Raw genomic sequence first — 24,822 nt, forward strand, 5'->3', positions numbered from 1 at the left:
AAACCAAAATTGAACTTTTTGGCAACAATGCAAAACGTTATGTTTGGTGTAAAAGCAACACAGCTGAACACACCATCCCCACTGTCAAACATGGTGGTGGCAGCATCATGGTTTGGGCCTGCTTTTCTTCAGCAGGGACAGGGAAGATGGTTAAAATTGATGGGAAGATGGATGGAGCCAAATACAGGACCATTCTGGAAGAAAACCTGATGGAGTCTGCAAAAGACCTGAGACTGGGACGGAGATTTGTCTTCCAACAAGACAATGATCCAAAACATAAAGCAAAATCTACAATGGAATGGTTCAAAAATAAACATATCCAGGTGTTAGAATGGCCAAGTCAAAGTCCAGACCTGAATCCAATCGAGAATCTGTGGAAAGAACTGAAAACTGCTGTTCACAAATGCTCTCCACCCAACCTCACTGAGCTCGAGCTGTTTTGCAAGGAGGAATGGGGAAAAAAATTCAGTCTCTCGATGTGCAAAACTGATAGACATATACCCCAAGCGACTTACAGCTGTAATCGCAGCAAAAGGTGGCGCTACAAAGTATTAACTTAAGGGGGCTGAATAATTTTGCACGCCCAATTTTTCAGTTTTTGATTTGTTAAAAAAGTTTGAAATATCCAATAAATGTCATTCCACTTCATGATTGTGTCCCACTTGTTGTTGATTCTTCACAAAAAAAGTTTTATATCTTTATGTTTGAAGCCTGAAATGTCGCAAAAGGTCGCAAAGTTCAAGGGGGGCGAATACTTTCGCAAGGCACTGTATATATACACAGTATATATTTCTTTACTGAAAAATGAAATCAAGAATTCATCAACAAAACTGTGCAGCGGACATTTGATGAATAGTAAGAAACACTGTTACAAAACAGCAAAAAGTTCAATGACATTAAAAGATTGTCGAGCCAAGCATTTGATATTGGGTATGGAGGGATGTATTGTCTGTTTGTGGAGATTGACAGTCTTATTTATTGTGGTGTTGAAAACGCAAACCATGATATTGAAGAGCCCAAAGTCAGTATGCTTTGTTTATTGGTTGTGTGGTGCATTGGCACAGAAACCTGTTGGTGGTACAATTATTATTTGTTTTGCATATATTTTATATAATTATAAATATGGCATCAAAATGTTGAAAATGTGATGTCCTCCTAGCTGATGATTGTCTGCAGCCGGCTCTGATCGTAGTGTAGGTCTAGTGAAACAGGCAGGGAGATTGAGTGCGACTGTGGTGGTCAGAGAACCCTCAATCTTCTTGCTCTTAGCCCTGTGCAGCATCGACTGCTGAAGTGTCAAAGCTGATAACCACTTTTATAAAAACAGCTGTTATTTGTGGTCGTAAACGTTCTTTAGAATAAATGATATGAGGTTTTGGACATTTAAGACAACAGGAGTAGAGAACAGCTCTTCCAGTCCATTTCAAACAGTGTCTAAAGGAATGTTGTTTGACTTCTTTTTAAATAACTCATTGATTGAAATGTCTTTCATTGAATAGAACAAGCAGGCTGAGCCCTCCAACAGAATGAATCAAATGCAGAAGAATGACAATATAAATAGTGTTCATTATCACACCAGAACAGAGGCAAGGCCCTGAGACTTCACAATAAAGCTCCATGTTTTATTAAAACCAGACAGAATTACACACAAATAGGCACAAATGTACAATTGAAAAAAAAATTACAATAAAACCTTATCTACTTTCTAATTCCCTTTGGTCCATTTCCACATGGTGGTTCTGTGCATCTTTAATAAAGGTGAAGTGACTGTAAATGGTATGAGTCAGAGCTGACATTGAAACAATACTGACTTTGACCAGAGGCACTTTCCTACTGTAGTTTCCCTCTACAAGCTCTGAGGAAGTCTACAAAACTATAAATAACTCTTAACTCACAGTTGGTTAACACTAATTCGTTTTCTTAACGCATATCATATTAAATACTTTTTCCTTTTACTCAAATCAAGATTAGCTAACACCAGCAACACACACATTTAACAAAGTCGCACATTGATTTGTTGAGTAGAGCTAACAATAAGCATGTTTAACAAGCACGGAGTGATTGAGGATAAGAGCATATTAGAAAACATGGTCAAACAAGACGTAAAGCATTTCAGGTTCCATCAAGCGATGCACGACTCAGTGACGGTTCATTTTCAAGTCTTTAACATCACAGCTTCGGTGATTACATGGACTTTTATTGTGAGTCATGTTATTAGGTCAAAGTTCATTCTCACATTAAATGAAAGACGGTCCATCGGCGTAAAAATGAAAGCTTGTTGTGATCATCTGGTAACCTGCCTCTATTGTTTAGGAAAGGGCTTCAAAAGCACAAAACATTGCATCGGATTGTTTTTCTACAAAAATATATTGCTTGTTTTGACAATGTGATGTAGAAAATGCAATGGATTGCAATACGTCATGATTCCAATATGCAACGTTACTTCAGATGCAGGTGCCCATTGCTTATAACAAGGAGAGGACGGTCAAAAAGTCAGTGGAGACGTCACATTCTGTTGATAGTGGGACGCAGTCTCTTCCTCAAAGAACCAACTTAGGGGAAGTGAAGAGGGTATACAACTGGCAAGTTCAAATGGCCATGACAGGAACATAAGACAGATAGAAGAAAGAGGAAAGAAAGGAGGGAAGAAAGAAAGAAAGAGGGAAGAAGGAAAGAAAGAAAGAGGAAAGAAAGAAAGAAAGAAAGAAAGAAAGAAAGAAAGAAAGAGGAAAGAAAGAAAGAAGGAAGAAAGAAAGAGGGAAGAAAGAAAGAGGGAAGAAAGAAAGAGGGAAGAAAGAAAGAAAGGAGGGAAGAGGGAGAAAGAAAGAAAGGAGGGAAGAGGGAGAAAGAAAGAAAGAAAGAAAGAAAGAAAGAAAGGGAAGAAGGAGAGAGAGAAAGAAAGATCGAGGGTAGAAAGAAAGAGGGAAGACTTAACACATATACAGACTTGAGGAGTTAAGACCTCCTCCTCATTAAGACAAAAATGATGTGGATGACATCTTCTCCATGTTTTTAAACCATAGTAACTTGATCCTGAAAAACAACCAACAAAACAAAAGCATTATTCATGAGTCATTAAGGGACTGAAACAGGCTTCATGGGTACTCAGACAGAGAAGGAACTGAATTCATGGCAGACCGTCTCTCTGCCAAAGCAGGTATAACCTCATGCCAGGTATGATACAGGTTTAGTGAGTCACCACAGCCTCAAAACTTGCAATCAGTATAAATCTGTTTAATAGAGCAAAGTCATCACAGCTTCTGAATAGCAGGCAATAAAACTGTGTTTCTTTAGCTGGGTTATAAAGACGACAGGGTGAAAACACTGAGACAATAGTCTGTTTGTGTCGATGACCTTCACAATGGCCACATCTGGCTACCTCTTTAACACCAGTACAATAACAGCTAACCACAGCAGATTGAAACAGTCACAGACAGTATCTATGGAAAGAAACCAAACAGGAGTGCTGCCTAGAGTCAAAATGTGAGAGTAAATCTCTGAAGTGGTTCTGTGGGAAAGGCCTTGTTAAAACTGCTTCAGAGTTAAGTCCAGCTTTAGTGAACCTTACATCACATTTCTAAAGAAGTTAAGCAATGAAGTCTCAGCCTGTCTGAAGTAAATCGCTCAGGTCCTTTAGAAATGCACAGTATTTCCACTGGCAGGAAAATAGAGTGAATTGAAGCAGGTAATCAGTAACTAAGTCTAATACACGGGTCTGACTGACATATTCAAACCCCTTCCCTTTCAAATTCTGTTACATTACAGCCTTATTTTAATCCATTTTAGAATATGTGTTTATCTCAATCTACAAACAATACCCCATAGTGACAAAGTGAACAGTTATTTTTTGAAAACGCATAAAAAAATTTAAAAAATGAAATTCCTTAATTTAAGTATTCAGACTATTTGCTATGAAATTCGAAATTGAGCTCAGGTGCATCCTATTTCCATTGATCATCCTAGAGATGTTTCTTCAACTTGATTGGAGTCCAACTATGGTAAATGCAATTGATTAGACATGATTTGGAAAGGCCTGTCTATATAAAAATGTCCCAGTTGACAATGCATGTCAGAGCAAAAATCCAAGCCATGAGTTCAAAGGAATTGTCTGTAGAACTCCGCGACAGGATTGTGTCGAGGCACAGATCTGGGGAAGGGTACCAAAAAATGTCTGCAGGATTGAAGATCCAAGAACACAGTGACCTCCGTCATTCTTAAATGGAAGAAGTTTGGAACCACCAAGACTCTTCCTAGAGCTGGCCACCCGGCCAAACTGAGCAATCGGGGGAGAAGGACCTTGGTCAGGGAGGTGACCAAGAACCAGATGGTCACTCTGACAGACCTCTAGAGTTCCTCTGTGGAGATGGGAGGACATTCCAGAAAGACAATCATCTCTGCAGCACTCCACCAATCAGGCCTTTATGATAGTGGCCAGACGGAAACCACTCCTCAGTAAAAGGCACATGACAGTCCGCTTGAAGTTTGCCAAAAGGCTCCTAAAGGACATTCAGACCATGAGAAACAAGATGATCTAGTCTGATGAAACCAAGATTGAACTCTTTTGCCTGAATGCCAAGTGTCATGTCTGGAGGAAACCTGGTACCATCCCTATGCTGAAGCATGTTGGTGGCAGCATCATGCTGTGGGGATGTTTTTCAGCAGCAGAGACTGGGAGACTAGTCAGGATTGAGGGAAAGATGAACAGAGCAAAGTACAGCGAGATCCTTGATAAAAATCTCCTCCAGAGCACTCAGAACCTCAGACTGGGGCGAAGGTTCACCTTCCAACAGGACAACGATCCTAGACAACGCAGGAGCCAAGACAACGCAGGAGTGGCTTCGGAAAAAGACTGTCCTTGAGTGGCCCAGCCAGATATCAGACTTGAACCTAATTGAACATCTCTGTAGAGACCTGAAAACGGCTGTGCCGCGACACTGCCCATACAACCTGAGAGCTTGAGAGGATCTGCAGAGAAGAATGGGAGAAACTCCCCAAATACAGGTGTGTCATACCCAAGAAGGCACGAGGCTATAATTGCTGCCAAAAGTGCTTCAACAAAGTACTGAATAAAGGGTCTGAATTAGGGATGCACAATATATCGGTGAACATATCGGAATCGTGCAATATTAGCTAAAAATGCCAACATCGGTATCGGCCAACATCGATTTCTAGTTTAACGCCCCGATGTGCTAAACCGATGTCAAAGCTGACTTGCATACCTATATATATATTTTTTTACCTTTATTTTCAATGACGGCCTAGGAATAGTGGGTTTACTGCCTGTTCAGGGGCAGAACGACAGATTTGTACCTTGTCAGCTTGGGGATTTGAACTTGCAACCTTTCGGTTGCTGCTCTAACCACTAGACTAGCCTGCCGCGTAACGTACAGGTACATATGGGGATATGTATTAGGTACATGATGTAATAACAGCACGTAAAATTTTGCACAACACAGCATTCCTAAACTAGCCCACAATGTCTGCTGTGTGGATCGAGCAGTCATTTGAAAGATGAACAAAATTTCAGCGAGACCATTCAAAAGGGTGAAATCCATTAACCAAGATAATTGAATTCATTGCCCTTGACAATCAACCGTTCTCTGTCGTGGGAGATGTTGGCTTTCACCGACTGGTCGAGCACCGGTACACACTACCAAGTGCGCTATTTTTCAGATGTTGCCCTACCGGAGTTACACAGTAATACCGTCACTGCTATCAGCTTCACGACACACACACTATGGAACGCCGTTTGGGTCTTTTCATGTAAAAACAATACACAGTAGCACTGTCAAAGCTGTACAGAAAAAAGGCTGCAAACAAGCAAACACCAGCCACGAACAAGTTATAAGCAGCCAGCTAGCTTCATCTGGCTAGTGAGGCTCGACCGCACCAGGTTATGTGTTGTGAAGCTTGCAACAATAAGGATTAGGCACAATAGTGGAATTTGCGGTTTGCTATCAAAATAAAAGTATGTAATTGACAGTAATGCAAATGAATACAAATAGTAGAATTAAGCCATACTTTTATTTTGAAGGCTAACCGCAAAGTCCACTATTGTGGCTAATCCTTATTGTGGCTAGCTTCACATAGATGAGTCTGACCATTAATAATAATATAATTTAGGGTTATTTTCGATGACACCTAGCTATGTAGTTAGCTAGCTAACTATAGCTACTGAAACAGATGTGTTATTTGACGTGTATCTTCTTTGACACGCAAAGACTCAAACAGCGTTCCATAGAAATCCTGGTTGAGAATAAAATGACTGAACAAATGAACAATGAAACAGCACAGCAAGTAAGTGAAAGAAATAGGTTTGGATGATGTTTTACTGGTAAATTGGGACATACGTAAATGCCAACAAAATAACATTTTGGTCAGTGTGGTGTGTAACCTTTATTTAACTAGGCAAGTCAGTTAACAACAAATTCTTATTTACAATGACAACACAGACGACGCTGGGCCAATTTGTGCGCCGCACTATGGAACACCCAATCACGGCCGGATGTGATACAGCCTGGATTCAAACCAGGGACTGTAGTCACACCTCTTGCACTGAGATGCAGTGCCTTAGACCACTGCGTCCATATGTGTGTGTTAACTATTTAACTGTACTAGAATGCTTAAAAGATGGCTAAAATTGTAAATATCGGTTATCGTTATCATTTGTTTGGCAAGGAAAATATTGGTTATTGTATTGGCCAAAAATGTCATATTGGTGCATCACTAGTTTGAATACTTCTGTAAATGTGATCAGTTTTTTTATTTTTAATAAATTTGCTCAAAATTCTTTTTTTTTTAAAAACAGTTTTTGCTTTGTCATTATTGGGTATTGTGTGTAGACTGAGGTGGAAAAAAATGGAATCTATTTTAGAACAAGGCTGTCACGTAGCAAAATGTGGAAAAAGTCAAGGGGTCTGAATACTTTCTGAATGCGCTGTATTATCGGAGATAGTACCGTCACTGGTACTAGCACCATCACCACTGAGTACAGGAAATATTGTCATGTGTACTAGAAACGGTACCATTACTGCTGTTACACCCAGTAGGGTGGGTGGGTTGAGAACCACTATCAATACCACTGGGACTATCACTGGTAGCAGTGGTACTATAGCAGTGGTATTACTGTAATGTTAGAGTAGTACATTTGTCTTCAAGACAAAGTAAACACACAAACGTGTCTTGATGAAAGTGTAAGCAACTAGTGTACGCAAATAGAAGCTAAGTTAAAAACAGATGACTTTTCTCCATGCAAATAGCTGCTCACTGTCATTTTGTGACTAATCGTTTCCTGTACCATCTGCAATGATGCTTTGTAAATGCCAGTAAGGCCCAGGCAGCATTGCAATAACTCCACCCAGTCATAAAATACATGCCTGAACATGTCCTGAGGGTTTACATAATTCATGGGTATTTTTCTGGTACTCACCCATCCTCCCTGCTGGGTGATCCAGCCAGCCAGCCGGGTGTTAATGAAGGCAGTCATACAAGTCTGGATGGTGGCTCTAAGGTCAGGACAGGTCTTCTTAACGTACAGACCCAGGGCCATGGAGGCCCTCAGCAGCTGCATCTCAGGGGCCACCTCTGTTCTCTGGGCCGCACACAGGCTGTCCACGGTACGCGCAAACTCCTCCACCGCCTGGGGAGAGAGAGAGGGAGGGGGGAGGACAGGCGGTTACCCTCGAACTCCAGGGCGTCGTCCTTTTCAATATGATTCTGTAAAAGCATGTATCTCAAGTTGGGATTCTGCCCTATATGATAGTTCAGCCCCAGAGCTATAAAAATTCAGAGGAAGTATTACACTATTTTCATATCCTGTTCTAACGGTCCCTTTAATTGAGTCAAACATGTTGCATCGTGCTTTGTGGGTTGTTTATTTATTTGATTCTTTAATTTACTCTTAGGCCAGAGAAAATTGATTCACTATATTTAAGGATGATGCAATAACCATGAATTTAACCCGACTGTTTGTTTATAATGAGGGACTTCCCACGTTTAACCTGGACACAAAAATATTAGAAATTTGCGCTGGCTTCAGCCATGACGGCATGAGAGAGAAATGAAACCTCTTGCAGGTGCCAGCGTGTGTGTTTCACTGTCCAATCAGAGGCTCACAAATGACCTGACGTGATCTGAGGAGGATGGGTCTCTTGGGCATCAACTTGGGAAAGACTCAAGGAAGAGCGGACAATGCGTTATAAACAAAGAGCCCAAAAATAACACCGATTTTTTTTCTTCTCGGTGTGTGGAGAAAACTGAGGCGGGGCATCTGTTAAACAGTAATTCAACTTTGTCCAGCCTAACCAAAGAACCTAACCACACACAATTACAAAACGACTACCAAAGAATTGAATGTAGCCTACGTTAGTACGTTTGGAAGTCTCTTATGGAAGTTTCTTATGTATACTGAACAAAAATATAAATGCAACATGTGTTGATCCCATGTTTCATTATCTGAAATAAAAGATCCCAGAAATGTTCAATACGCACAAAAATCTTAATTCTCTCAAATGTTGAGCAAAAATGTGTTTACATCTCTGTTAGTGAACACTTCTCCTTTAGCAAAATAATCCATCCACCTGACAGGTGTGGCATATCAAGAAGCTGATTAAACAGCATGATAATTTTTGACATTTTATTTAAACTAAGAAAGTCAGTTATGAACAAATTCTTATTTATAATGACGGCCTACCCCGGCCAAACCTGGGCGACGCTGGGCCAATTGTGCGCCGCCCTATGGGACTCCCAATCACGGCTGGATGTGATACAGCCTGGATTTGAACCAGGGACTGTAGTGACGCCTCTTGCACTGAGATGCAGAGACTTAGACCGCTGCGCCCATCGAAAGCACCATCATTACACAGGTACACCTTGTGCTGGGGACGATAAAAGGACACTAAAATGTACAGTTGTCACAACACAATGCCGCAGTTGAGGGAGCGTGCAATTAGCATGCTGACTGCAGGAATGTCCACCAGAGCTGTTGCCAGAGAACTGAATGTTAATTTCTCTAACATAAGCCACCTCCAACTTTGTTTTGGAGAATTTGTGTTGCAGTATGTACAACCGGCCTCAATCACAGACCACGTGTAACTCCTCCAGGCCAAGACCTCCACATCCAGCTTCTTCACCTGCGGGTGAGACCACCCACAGCCACTGATGAAACTGTGGGTTTGCACAACCAGAGAATTTCTGCACAAAACTGTCAGAAACCGTCTCAGGGAAGCTCATCTGCGTGCTCGTCATCCTCACCAGGGTCTTAATCTGACTGCAGTCCGGTGTCGTAACCAACTTCAGTGGGCAAATGCTCACCTTCGATGGCCAGTGTGCTCTTCAGAGATGAATCCTGGTTTCAACTGTACCAGGCAGATGGCAGACAGTGTATGGCGTTGTGTTGGCGAGCGGTTTGCTGATGTCAACGTTGTGCACAGTGTACAGTATGGACAGGAATAAGCCAAGAACAACAAACACAATTGCATTTTATCAATGGCAATTTGAATGCAGAGACATTCCGTGACGAGATCCTGAGGCCCATTGTCGTGCCATTCATCCACCGCCATCACCTCATGTTTCAGCATGATAATGCACGGCCCAATGTCACAAGGATCTGTACACAATTCCTGGAAGCTGTAAATGTCCCAGTTCTTCCATGGCCTGCATACTCACCAGACATGTCACCCATTGAGCATGTTTGGGATGTTCTGGATCGATATGTACGACAGCGTGTTCTAATTTACGCCAATATCCAGCCACTTTGCACAGCCATTTAAAACGACAGGGACAACATCCCACAATCAACAGCCTGATCAACTCTATGCGAAGGAGATGTGTCGACACTACATAATGATGCAAATGGTGGTCACATCAGATACTGACTGGTTTTCTGATCTACGCCCCTACTTTTTTTTTTTTAAAGGTACCCGTGACCAACAGATGCATATCTGTATACCCAGTCATGTGAAATGCATAGATTAGAGTTTAATTGATTTACTTATATGAACTGTAACTCAGTAAAAATCTGTTGTGTTATATTTTTGTTCAGAGAAAAAGGACTCTAAAGTGAAACACAAACAGTAACATTGCTACACTAGGTTGGACTACTGCTATAGTCTGTGACTCAGTTGGGAGTGTACAGAGTTAAAATGTAGGGCAGCAGTGAGTCAACAACAAGCTAGAGTTGTCCCTTCTTAGTTAACATGCAGGACACCTGCATTATGTCTGAGGAACAGACTACTTCACGTAAACAATCATTCTAAATCGAAACACTTCCTGATTCGGAATGTTCCGTCTGTGTGCTCTACCATGATGTGATAATGAAACTTATCTAACCCCACATTATCACACACTTCAATAGGTACCACTATTTCACGACACCTGTAGCACCAACACTATACACACACGTCTGTCTAACTATTTAACTAAGCCAATGGTTGTAGTGCAGGTTGTATGTAGGCCACAAACAGGAATATTGTGGGGTTTGACAAGGCATTATTGTGTGTGTGTGTGTGTCATATTATACAATGGGTGGGTCTAATCCTGAATCCTGATTGGTTAATTAAAAGCGCACTCCAGCTGCTAATTCTATGACCTTAAACTGCTTATTTACTCTGTTCCATCAGCCCAGGCAGGGAAGTTAGTAACTTGATCTGCACTATAAAAAGCATCTAGATATTATCTCACATTTCGTTTTCAACAGTGGAGATGTGTATAAACCTTGCTCTCTGTCTCTCCGATATTTGCAACATTGTTTCAATATTTAAATTCCATCTCCAACTGTCCCATAGTAATGAACGTGTAACGTTAGGTGTTGGGACGAGAGAGAGGCAGGCAGCGTTTCTCAGCCAGTCGAAATCCTGAATCAGCTAAGATCCTTTTTATTGATATATACAAAGAAATGTAAATTGAAAAAAGGTCAAACGAAACGCAGCTAGTTTGCTGTTCTTTCCAGCTTCAGCTTGAAGTTATTGTGTTAGCTGTGTTGTTGGCTAGCTCCTCTGAACAACATTGTCTTAACGAGAGAGCACATGTTCTATACCAGGTAGAAGCGTGCCTCATTAGCTTATTGTTAAAGATTTATCCAAATAAATGTCACTAGAGAATAGTTTAAATAAATGTCACTAGAGAATAGTTTAAATAAATGTCACTAGAGAATAGTTTAAACAAATGTCACTAGAGAATAGTTTAAATAAATGTCACTAGAGAATAGTTTAAATAAATGTCACTAGAGAATAGTTTAAATAAATGTCACTAGAGAATAGTTTAAATAAATGTCACTAGAGAATAGTTTAAATAAATGTCACTAGAGAATAGTTTAAACAAATGTCACTAGAGAATAGTTTAAATAAATGTCACTAGAGAATAGTTTAAACAAATGTCACTAGAGAATAGTTTAAACAAATGTCACTAGAGAATAGTTTAAATAAATGTCAATAGAGAATAGTTTAAATAAATGTCAGCTAATGTTGTTATTCTGTCTGCACTGTTTGACGTGACTGTAAATTAGCCCTAGTTGGCTAACAAGGGATAATAACGTTGCCAGCCAGTATGGCAATGGAACATTTAGAACGAATGACTGGGTCGCATCCATAGATACAGAACAATGACTGGGTCACGTCCATACATACAGAACAATGACTGGGTCGAGTCCATACATACAGAACAAAGACTGGGTCGCGTCCATACATACAGAACAAAGACTGGGTCGCGTCCATACATACAGAACAAAGACTGGGTCGCGTCAATACATACAGAACAAAGACAAGGACTGGGTCGAGTCCATACATACAGAACAAAGACTGGGTCACGTCCATACATACACAACAACGACTGGGTCACGTCCATACATACAGAACAAAGACTGGGTCGCGTCCATACATACAGAACAAAGACTGGGTCGCGTCCATACATACAGAACAAAGACAACGACTGGGTCGAGTCCATACATACAGAACAAAGACTGGGTCACGTCCATACATACAGAACAACGACTGGGTCACGTCCATACATACAGAACAAAGACAACGACTGGGTCGAGTCCATACATACAGAACAAAGACTGGGTCACGTCCATACATACAGAACAACGACTGGGTCACGTCCATACATACAGAACAAAGACAACGACTGGGTCGAGTCCATACATACAGAACAAAGACTGGGTCACGTCCATACATACACAACAAAGACTGGGTCGCGTCCATACATACAGAACAAAGACTGGGTCGCGTCCATACATACAGAACAAAGACTGGGTCACGTCCATACATACAGAACAACGACTGGGTCACGTCCATACATACAGAACAAAGACTGGGTCACGTCCATACATACAGAACAAAGACAACGACTGGGTCACGTCCATACATACAGAACAAAGACTGGGTCACGTCCATACATACAGAACAACGACTGGGTCACGTCCATACATACAGAACAAAGACAACGACTGGGTCGAGTCCATACATACAGAACAAAGACTGGGTCACGTCCATACATACAGAACAACGACTGGGTCACGTCCATACATACAGAACAACGACTGGGTCACGTCCATACATACAGAACAAAGACTGGGTCACGTCCATACATACAGAACAAAGACTGGGTCACGTCCATACATACAGAACAAAGACTTGGTCACGTCCATATATACAGAACAAAGACTGGGTCACGTCCATACATACAGAACAAAGACTGGGTCACGTCCATACATACAGAACAAAGACTGGGTCACGTCCATACATACAGAACAAAGACTGGGTCACGTCCATACATACAGAACAAAGACTGGGTCACGTCCATACATACAGAACAAAGACTGGGTCACGTCCATACATACAGAACAGAGACTGGGTCACGTCCATACATACAGAACAAAGACAATGACTGGGTCACGTCCATACATACAGAACAAAGACTGGGTCACGTCCATACATACAGAACAAAGACTGGGTCATGTCCATACATACAGAACAAAGACTGGGTCGCGTCCATACATACAGAACAAAGACTGGGTCACGTCCATACATACAGAACAACGACTGGGTCACGTCCATACATACAGAACAAAGACTGGGTCACGTCCATACATACAGAACAAAGACAACGACTGGGTCACGTCCATACATACAGAACAAAGACTGGGTCACGTCCATACATACAGAACAACGACTGGGTCACGTCCATACATACAGAACAAAGACAACGACTGGGTCGAGTCCATACATACAGAACAAAGACTGGGTCACGTCCATACATACAGAACAACGACTGGGTCACGTCCATATATACAGAACAACGACTGGGTCACGTCCATACATACAGAACAAAGACTGGGTCACGTCCATACATACAGAACAAAGACTGGGTCACGTCCATACATACAGAACAAAGACTTGGTCACGTCCATATATACAGAACAAAGACTGGGTCACGTCCATACATACAGAACAAAGACTGGGTCACGTCCATACATACAGAACAAAGACTGGGTCACGTCCATACATACAGAACAAAGACTGGGTCACGTCCATACATACAGAACAAAGACTGGGTCACGTCCATACATACAGAACAAAGACTGGGTCACGTCCATACATACAGAACAAAGACAGGGTCACGTCCATACATACAGAACAAAGACAGGGTCACGTCCATACATACAGAACAAAGACTGGGTCACGTCCATACATACAGAACAGAGACTGGGTCACGTCCATACATACAGAACAAAGACTGGGTCACGTCCATACATACAGAACAGAGACTGGGTCACGTCCATACATACAGAACAAAGACTGGGTCGAGTCCATACATACAGAACAAAGACTGGGTCGAGTCCATACATACAGAACAAAGACAACGACTGGGTTGAGTCCATACATACAGAACAGAGACTGGGTCACGTCCATACATACAGAACAGAGACTGGGTCACGTCCATACATACAGAAGAGAGACTGGGTCACGTCCATACATACAGAACAGAGACTGGGTCACGTCCATACATACAGAACAAAGACTGGGTCGAGTCCATACATACAGAACAAAGACTGGGTCACGTTCATACATACAGAACAAAGACTGGGTCACGTCCATACATACAGAACAAAGACTGGGTCACGTCCATACATACAGAACAAAGACTGGGTCACGTCCATACATACAGAACAAAGACTGGGTCACGTCCATACATACAGAACAAAGACTTGGTCACGTCCATACATACAGAACAAAGACTGGGTCACGTCCATACATACAGAACAAAGACTGGGTCGAGTCCATACATACAGAACAAAGACTGGGTCACGTCCATACATACAGAACAAAGACTGGGTCACGTCCATACATACAGAACAAAGACTGGGTCGAGTCCATACATACAGAACAAAGACAACGACTGGGTTGAGTCCATACATACAGAACAAAGACTGGGTCACGTCCATACATACAGAACAGAGACTGGGTCACGTCCATACATACAGAACAGAGACTGGGTCACGTCCATACATACAGAACAAAGACTGGGTCACGTCCATACATACAGAACAAAGACTGGGTCACGTCCATACATACAGAACAAAAACTGGGTCACGTCCATACATACAGAACAAAGACTGGGTCACGTCCATAAATACAGAATAAAGACTGGGTCACGTCCATACATACAGAACAAAGACTGGGTCACGTCCATATATACAGAACAAAGACAACGACTGGGTCACGTCCATACATACAGAACAAAGACTGGGTCACGTCCATACATACAGAACAGAGACTGGGTCACGTCCATACATACAGAACAAAGACAATGACTGGGTCACGTCCATACATACAGAACAAAGACTGGGTCACGTCCATACATACAGAACAAAGACTGGGTCATGTCCATACATACAGAACAAAGACTGGGTCACGTCCATACATACAGAACAAAGACTGGGTCACGTCCATACATACAGAACAGAGACAATGACTGGGTCACGTCCATACATACAGAACAGAGACTGGGTCACGTCCATACATACAGAACAAAGACTGGGTCACGTCCATACATACAGAACAAAGACTGGGTCACGTCCATACATACAGAACAGAGACTGGGTCACGTCCATACATACAGAACAGAGACTGGGTCACGTCCATACATACAGAACAAAGACTGGGTCACGTCCATACATACAGAACAAAGACTGGGTCACGTCCATACATACAGAACAAAAACTGGGTCACGTCCATACATACAGAACAAAGACTGGGTCACGTCCATAAATACAGAATAAAGACTGGGTCACGTCCATACATACAGAACAAAGACTGGGTCGCGTCCATATATACAGAACAAAGACAACGACTGGGTCACGTCCATACATACAGAACAAAGACTGGGTCACGTCCATACATACAGAACAGAGACTGGGTCACGTCCATACATACAGAACAAAGACAATGACTGGGTCACGTCCATACATACAGAACAAAGACTGGGTCACGTCCATACATACAGAACAAAGACTGGGTCATGTCCATACATACAGAACAAAGACTGGGTCACGTCCATACATACAGAACAAAGACTGGGTCACGTCCATACATACAGAACAGAGACAATGACTGGGTCACGTCCATACATACAGAACAGAGACAATGACTGGGTCACGTCCATACATACAGAACAGAGACAATGACTGGGTCACGTCCATACATACAGAACAAAGACTGGGTCGCGTCCATACATACAGAACAAAGACAACGACTGGGTCGCGTCCATACATACAGAACAGAGACAATGACTGGGTCACGTCCATACATACAGAACAAAGACTGGGTCGCGTCCATACATACAGAACAAAGACAACGACTGGGTCGCGTCCATACATACAGAACAAAGACTGGGTCGAGTCCATACATACAGAACAAAGACTGGGTCACGTCCATACATACAGAACAAAGACTGGGTCGAGTCCATACATACAGAACAAAGACTGGGTCACGTCCATACATACAGAACAAAGACTGGGTCACGTTCATACATACAGAACAAAGACTGGGTCACGTCCATACATACAGAACAAAGACTGGGTCACGTCCATACATACAGAACAAAGACTGGGTCACGTCCATACATACAGAACAACGACTGGGTCACGTCCATACATACAGAACAACGACTGGGTCACGTCCATACATACAGAACAAAGAATGGGTCACGTCCATACATTCAGAACAACGACTGGGTCGAGTCCATACATACAGAACAAAGACTGGGTCACGTCCATACATACAGAACAACGACTAGGTCGCGTCCATACATACAGAACAAAGACTGGGTCACGTCCATACATACAGAACAAAAACTGGGTCACGTCCATACATACAGAACAAAGACTGGGTCACGTCCATAAATACAGAATAAAGACTGGGTCACGTCCATACATACAGAACAAAGACTGGGTCACGTCCATATATACAGAACAAAGACAACGACTGGGTCACGTCCATACATACAGAACAAAGACTGGGTCACGTCCATACATACAGAACAGAGACTGGGTCACGTCCATACATACAGAACAAAGACAATGACTGGGTCACGTCCATACATACAGAACAAAGACTGGGTCACGTCCATACATACAGAACAAAGACTGGGTCATGTCCATACATACAGAACAAAGACTGGGTCGCGTCCATACATACAGAACAAAGACTGGGTCACGTCCATACATACAGAACAACGACTGGGTCACGTCCATACATACAGAACAAAGACTGGGTCACGTCCATACATACAGAACAAAGACAACGACTGGGTCACGTCCATACATACAGAACAAAGACTGGGTCACGTCCATACATACAGAACAACGACTGGGTCACGTCCATACATACAGAACAAAGACAACGACTGGGTCGAGTCCATACATACAGAACAAAGACTGGGTCACGTCCATACATACAGAACAACGACTGGGTCACGTCCATGTATACAGAACAACGACTGGGTCACGTCCATACATACAGAACAAAGACTGGGTCACGTCCATACATACAGAACAAAGACTGGGTCACGTCCATACATACAGAACAAAGACTTGGTCACGTCCATATATAAAGAACAAAGACTGGGTCACGTCCATACATACAGAACAAAGACTGGGTCACGTCCATACATACAGAACAAAGACTGGGTCACGTCCATACATACAGAACAAAGACTGGGTCACGTCCATACATACAGAACAAAGACAGGGTCACGTCCATACATACAGAACAAAGACAACGACTGGGTTGAGTCCATACATACAGAACAAAGACTGGGTCACGTCCATACATACAGAACAGAGACTGGGTCACGTCCATACATACAGAACAAAGACTGGGTCGAGTCCATACATACAGAACAAAGACAACGACTGGGTTGAGTCCATACATACAGAACAGAGACTGGGTCACGTCCATACATACAGAACAGAGACTGGGTCACGTCCATACATACAGAAGAGAGACTGGGTCACGTCCATACATACAGAACAGAGACTGGGTCACGTCCATACATACAGAACAAAGACTGGGTCGAGTCCATACATACAGAACAAAGACTGGGTCACGTTCATACATACAGAACAAAGACTGGGTCACGTCCATACATACAGAACAAAGACTGGGTCACGTCCATACATACAGAACAAAGACTGGGTCACGTCCATACATACAGAACAAAGACTGGGTCACGTCCATACATACAGAACAAAGACTTGGTCACGTCCATACATACAGAACAAAGACTGGGTCACGTCCATACATACAGAACAAAGACTGGGTCGAGTCCATACATACAGAACAAAGACTGGGTCGAGTCCATACATACAGAACAAAGACTGGGTCACGTCCATACATACAGAACAAAGACTGGGTCACGTCCATACATACAGAACAAAGACTGGGTCGAGTCCATACATACAGAACAAAGACAACGACTGGGTTGAGTCCATACATACAGAACAAAGACTGGGTCACGTCCATACATACAGAACAGAGACTGGGTCACGTCCATACATACAGAACAGAGACTGGGTCACGTCCATACATACAGAACAAAGACTGGGTCACGTCCATACATACAGAACAAAGACTGGGTCACGTCCATACATACAGAACAAAAACTGGGTCACGTCCATACATACAGAACAAAGACTGGGTCACGTCCATAAATACAGAATAAAGACTGGGTCACGTCCATACATACAGAACAAAGACTGGGTCACGTCCATATATACAGAACAAAGACAACGACTGGGTCACGTCCATACATACAGAACAAAGACTGGGTCACGTCCATACATACAGAACAGAGACTGGGTCACGTCCATACATACAGAACAAAGACAATGACTGGGTCACGTCCATACATACAGAACAAAGACTGGGTCACGTCCATACATACAGAACAAAGACTGGGTCATGTCCATACATACAGAACAAAGACTGGGTCACGTCCATACATACAGAACAAAGACTGGGTCACGTCCATACATACAGAACAGAGACAATGACTGGGTCACGTCCATACATACAGAACAGAGACTGGGTCACGTCCATACATACAGAACAAAGACTGGGTCACGTCCATACATACAGAACAAAGACTGGGTCACGTCCATACATACAGAACAGAGACTGGGTCACGTCCATACATACAGAACAGAGACTGGGTCACGTCCATACATACAGAACAAAGACTGGGTCACGTCCATACATACAGAACAAAGACTGGGTCACGTCCATAAATACAGAATAAAGACTGGGTCACGTCCATACATACAGAACAAAGACTGGGTCACGTCCATATATACAGAACAAAGACAACGACTGGGTCACGTCCATACATACAGAACAAAGACTGGGTCACGTCCATACATACAGAACAGAGACTGGGTCTCGTCCATACATACAGAACAAAGACAATGACTGGGTCACGTCCATACATACAGAACAAAGACTGGGTCACGTCCATACATACAGAACAAAGACTGGGTCATGTCCATACATACAGAACAAAGACTGGGTCACGTCCATACATACAGAACAAAGACTGGGTCACGTCCATACATACAGAACAGAGACAATGACTGGGTCACATCCATACATACAGAACAGAGACAATGACTGGGTCACGTCCATACATACAGAACAGAGACAATGACTGGGTCACGTCCATACATACAGAACAAAGACTGGGTCGCGTCCATACATACAGAACAAAGACAACGACTGGGTCGCGTCCATACATACAGAACAGAGACAATGACTGGGTCACGTCCATACATACAGAACAAAGACTGGGTCGCGTCCATACATACAGAACAAAGACAACGACTGGGTCGCGTCCATACATACAGAACAAAGACTGGGTCGAGTCCATACATACAGAACAAAGACTGGGTCACGTCCATACATACAGAACAAAGACTGGGTCGAGTCCATACATACAGAACAAAGACTGGGTCACGTCCATACATACAGAACAAAGACTGGGTCACGTCCATACATACAGAACAAAGACTGGGTCACGTTCATACATACAGAACAAAGACTGGGTCACGTCCATACATACAGAACAAAGACTGGGTCACGTCCATACATACAGAACAAAGACTGGGTCACGTCCATACATACAGAACAACGACTGGGTCACGTCCATACATACAGAACAAAGAATGGGTCACGTCCATACATACAGAACAACGACTGGGTCGAGTCCATACATACAGAACAAAGACTGGGTCACGTCCATACATACAGAACAACGACTAGGTCGCGTCCATACATACAGAACAAAGACTGGGTCGCGTCTATACATACAGAACAACGACTGGGTCACGTCCATACCTACAGAACAAAGACTGGGTCACGTCCATACATACAGAACAAAGACTGGGTCACGTCCATACATACAGAACAAAGACTTGGTCACGTCCAAACATACAGAACAAAGACTGGGTCACGTTCATACATACAGAACAAAGACTGGGTCACGTCCATACATACAGAACAAAGACTGGGTCACGTCCATACATACAGAACAAAGACTGGGTCACGTCCATACATACAGAACAAAGACTGGGTCACGTCCATACATACAGAACAAAGACTGGGTCGAGTCCATACATACAGAACAAAGACTGGGTCACGTCCATACATACAGAACAGAGACTGGGTCACGTCCATACATACAGAACAAACACTGGGTCGAGTCCATACTTACAGAACAAAGACAACGACTGGGTTGAGTCCATACATACAGAACAAAGACTGGGTCACGTCCATACATACAGAACAGAGACTGGGTCACGTCCATACATACAGAACAAAGACTGGGTCACGTCCATACATACAGAACAAAGACTTGGTCACGTCCATACATACAGAACAAAGACTGGGTCACGTCCATACATACAGAACAAAGACTGGGTCGAGCCCATACATACAGAACAAAGACTGGGTCACGTTCATACATACAGAACAAAGACTGGGTCACGTCCATACATACAGAACAAAGACTGGGTCACGTCCATACATACAGAACAAAGACTGGGTCGAGTCCATACATACAGAACAAAGACAACGACTGGGTTGAGTCCATACATACAGAACAAAGACTGGGTCACGTCCATACATACAGAACAGAGACTGGGTCACGTCCATACATACAGAACAGAGACTGGGTCACGTCCATACATACAGAACAAAGACTGGGTCACGTCCATACATACAGAACAAAGACTGGGTCACGTCCATACATACAGAACAAAGACTGGGTCACGTCCATACATACGGAACAAAGACTGGGTCACGTCCATACATACAGAACAGAGACAATGACTGGGTCACGTCCATACATACAGAACAGAGACAATGACTGGGTCACGTCCATACATACAGAACAGAGACAATGACTGGGTCACGTCCATACATACAGAACAAAGACTGGGTCGCGTCCATACATACAGAACAAAGACAACGACTGGGTCGCGTCCATACATACAGAACAGAGACAATGACTGGGTCACGTCCATACATACAGAACAGAGACAATGACTGGGTCACGTCCATACATACAGAACAGAGACAATGACTGGGTCACGTCCATACATACAGAACAAAGACTGGGTCGCGTCCATACATACAGAACAAAGACAACGACTGGGTCGCGTCCATACATACAGAACAGAGACAATGACTGGGTCACGTCCATACATACAGAACAAAGACTGGGTCGCGTCCATACATACAGAACAAAGACAACGACTGGGTCGCGTCCATACATACAGAACAAAGACTGGGTCGAGTCCATACATACAGAACAAAGACTGGGTCACGTCCATACATACAGAACAAAGACTGGGTCGAGTCCATACATACAGAACAAAGACTGGGTCACGTCCATACATACAGAACAAAGACTGGGTCACGTCCATACATACAGAACAAAGACTGGGTCACGTCCATACATACAGAACAAAGACTGGGTCACGTCCATACATACAGAACAACGACTGGGTCACGTCCATACATACAGAACAAAGACTGGGTCGCGTCCATACATACAGAACAAAGACAACGACTGGGTCGAGTCCATACATACAGAACAAAGACTGGGTCACGTCCATACATACAGAACAACGACTGGGTCGCGTCCATACATACAGAACAAAGACTGGGTCGCGTCTATACATACAGAACAACGACTGGGTCACGTCCATACATACAGAACAAAGACTGGGTCACGTCCATACATACAGAACAAAGACTTGGTCACGTCCAAACATACAGAACAAAGACTGGGTCACGTTCATACATACAGAACAAAGACTGGGTCACGTCCATACATACAGAACAAAGACTGGGTCACGTCCATACATACAGAACAAAGACTGGGTCACGTCCATACATACAGAACAAAGACTGGGTCGAGTCCATACATACAGAACAAAGACTGGGTCACGTCCATACATACAGAACAGAGACTGGGTCACGTCCATACATACAGAACAAAGACTGGGTCGAGTCCATACTTACAGAACAAAGACAACGACTGGGTTGAGTCCATACATACAGAACAAAGACTGGGTCACGTCCATACATACAGAACAGAGACTGGGTCACGTCCATACATACAGAACAGAGACTGGGTCGAGTCCATACATACAGAACAAAGACTGGGTCACGTCCATACATACAGAACAAAGACTTGGTCACGTCCATACATACAGAACAAAGACTGGGTCACGTCCATACATACAGAACAACGACTGGGTCGCGTCCATACATACAGAACAAAGACTGGGTCGCGTCTATACATACAGAACAACGACTGGGTCACGTCCATACATACAGAACAAAGACTGGGTCACGTCCATACATACAGAACAAAGACTTGGTCACGTCCAAACATACAGAACAAAGACTGGGTCACGTTCATACATACAGAACAAAGACTGGGTCACGTCCATACATACAGAACAAAGACTGGGTCACGTCCATACATACAGAACAAAGACTGGGTCACGTCCATACATACAGAACAAAGACTGGGTCGAGTCCATACATACAGAACAAAGACTGGGTCACGTCCATACATACAGAACAGAGACTGGGTCACGTCCATACATACAGAACAAAGACTGGGTCGAGTCCATACTTACAGAACAAAGACAACGACTGGGTTGAGTCCATACATACAGAACAAAGACTGGGTCACGTCCATACATACAGAACAGAGACTGGGTCACGTCCATACATACAGAACAGAGACTGGGTCGAGTCCATACATACAGAACAAAGACTGGGTCACGTCCATACATACAGAACAAAGACTTGGTCACGTCCATACATACAGAACAAAGACTGGGTCACGTCCATACATACAGAACAAAGACTGGGTCGAGTCCATACATACAGAACAAAGACTGGGTCACGTTCATACATACAGAACAAAGACTGGGTCACGTCCATACATACAGAACAAAGACTGGGTCACGTCCATACATACAGAACAAAGACTGGGTCACGTCCATACATACAGAACAAAGACTGGGTCACGTCCATACATACAGAACAAAGACTGGGTCACGTCCATAAATACAGAATAAAGACTGGGTCACGTCCATACATACAGAACAAAGACTGGGTCACGTCCATACATACAGAACAAAGACTTGGTCACGTCCATACATACAGAACAAAGACTGGGTCACGTCCATACATACAGAACAAAGACTGGGTCACGTCCATACATACAGAACAAAGACTGGGTCACGTCCATACATACAGAACAGAGACAATGACTGGGTCACGTCCATACATACAGAACAGAGACAATGACTGGGTCACGTCCATACATACAGAACAGAGACAATGACTGGGTCACGTCCATACATACAGAACAAAGACTGGGTCGCGTCCATACATACAGAACAAAGACAACGACTGGGTCGCGTCCATACATACAGAACAGAGACAATGACTGGGTCACGTCCATACATACAGAACAAAGACAATGACTGGGTTGTGTTTCTGGCAACCGAACCAATAGAACAAACGACCAGCCGGTTTAGGTAGCAACCCTAGATTTGTTTCGGGACTAAATCTTGTGGAAAGATGAAATAGTATGAATACAATAATCAAAATAACTTTAATGAAAATATGTCAATCATTATTTGAATATGTTGGTAACCCGTAGTATAAAAGTGAGAATGCCATCGAAGCCGGTGTTTGGAGGATATATTGGCACGGTTCGCCGGTCCAAGACCAACAACACCAGTGCCAATGTATCCTCCTAACACGGCCTCATAGAACAAACAGTAAGCTTACCTTGTCTGCAACTGCTTGTTGGAGTTTTCTGATATGAGGCTGGATAAACTTAACTTCAAAATCATCTCCAAGTTCCCTCAGTTTATCAGCTATTACAACTGGGTCAAACCCGTCATCTGCAAAACACGTCAGGTGATCTGTAAGTCATTCATGATCTGGGATCAGTTTACCATCGCCAAATCCTAACTTTACTGTATGATTAGGGTAGAAAACAGGGGCAGGTACTCAATCTTACTCTCTCCAGTCTTACTGACGAACTTCGGTTCTGGAGAGGATCCAACCAAACCGAGCATTGAAAAACAAATTCCGATTCAAAATAAGAAAACCCTAGCCTCCTGTTGAGTAGACTGTTTCAATTTAATCAACATAATATGCCTGAAGAAATGACAGTTCTCATTGTGAAATTATTACCATCGCCAGGTCCATCAGACTCAATTCCTCCGTACACCTTCCGATTACATACTGGGTTCTGCTCCTCTTCAAAGAAGCACCTAATAATATCAAATGTCTGTTGTTCTATATCTCTTGGAGACATAGTTAAACACCTTCAACAGCGTCCGTGAAACGGAAGACAGATAATTTATGTCGACGGTTCCTCAATCGTGACTAGACGAGTAAATGCGGCACGCCTAGATCTCATCAACCGGAGATATGGGCTTGCTCGACAGTGCAGCCGAATAACTGATCTACAAATCACCTTCCATCAGAAATAACTACTCATTACTGTTTGTATATCAGTCAGTCACAATTTACCCATGATACATTACGGTTGTGATCTTCTTTGATGAGGTTTAAAGGCGGTTGGCATCCAATAAATGTTGTATTACCGCCCCCTATTAGATTGGAGTATAACGCCCATATACTTTGCTTAAAAAAAAAAAACAACCGAATACTCTACCATCTAACACTGCACTCACAAATTCAAAATAACACCACCCTACTCCACTAT

At 43.0% G+C, this 24,822-nt stretch overlaps 1 protein-coding gene across 2 annotated transcripts; it reads right to left on the minus strand.

The window, feature by feature from the left end:
• Positions 1-1,563: 1,563 nt before the first annotated feature.
• Positions 1,564-24,526, minus strand: LOC139369923 (bcl-2-like protein 15). Of its 2 annotated transcripts, XR_011627080.1 has the most exons (5): positions 24,285-24,511; positions 23,874-23,989; positions 7,430-7,639; positions 2,914-3,033; positions 2,622-2,654 (listed from the first exon to the last, which is right to left on the minus strand). XR_011627080.1 is itself a non-coding variant. In XM_071109206.1 (4 exons), exons 1-4 carry the CDS (start codon positions 24,406-24,408, stop codon positions 3,013-3,015), a joined length of 471 nt encoding a protein of 156 aa, XP_070965307.1. In that variant the 5' UTR covers positions 24,409-24,526; the 3' UTR covers positions 1,564-3,012. The 2 variants fall into 2 exon arrangements, 1 of the variants encoding a protein (XP_070965307.1); XM_071109206.1 differs by having other exon boundaries at positions 1,564-3,033; positions 24,285-24,526.
• Between the last annotated feature and the right edge of the window lie 296 nt (positions 24,527-24,822).

The sequence above is a fragment of the Oncorhynchus clarkii genome, chromosome 17 (genome assembly GCF_045791955.1).
Source record: "Oncorhynchus clarkii lewisi isolate Uvic-CL-2024 chromosome 17, UVic_Ocla_1.0, whole genome shotgun sequence".
Taxonomy (NCBI): Eukaryota; Metazoa; Chordata; class Actinopteri; order Salmoniformes; family Salmonidae; genus Oncorhynchus; species Oncorhynchus clarkii.

Bases quoted from the DNA above. Each gene is read 5' to 3' on its own strand.
- LOC139369923 (XM_071109206.1), bottom strand. From the start codon at position 24,408: ATGTCTCCAAGAGATATAGAACAACAGACATTTGATATTATTAGGTGC. The intron at 23,990-24,284 runs GTAATAATTTCA...CGTGTTTTGCAG, and splicing joins GTCTGATGGACCTGGCGATG to ATGACGGGTTTGACCCAGTT. The intron at 3,034-7,429 runs GTGAGTACCAGA...GTTGTTTTTCAG, and splicing joins TCACCCAGCAGGGAGGATGG to GATCAAGTTACTATGGTTTA.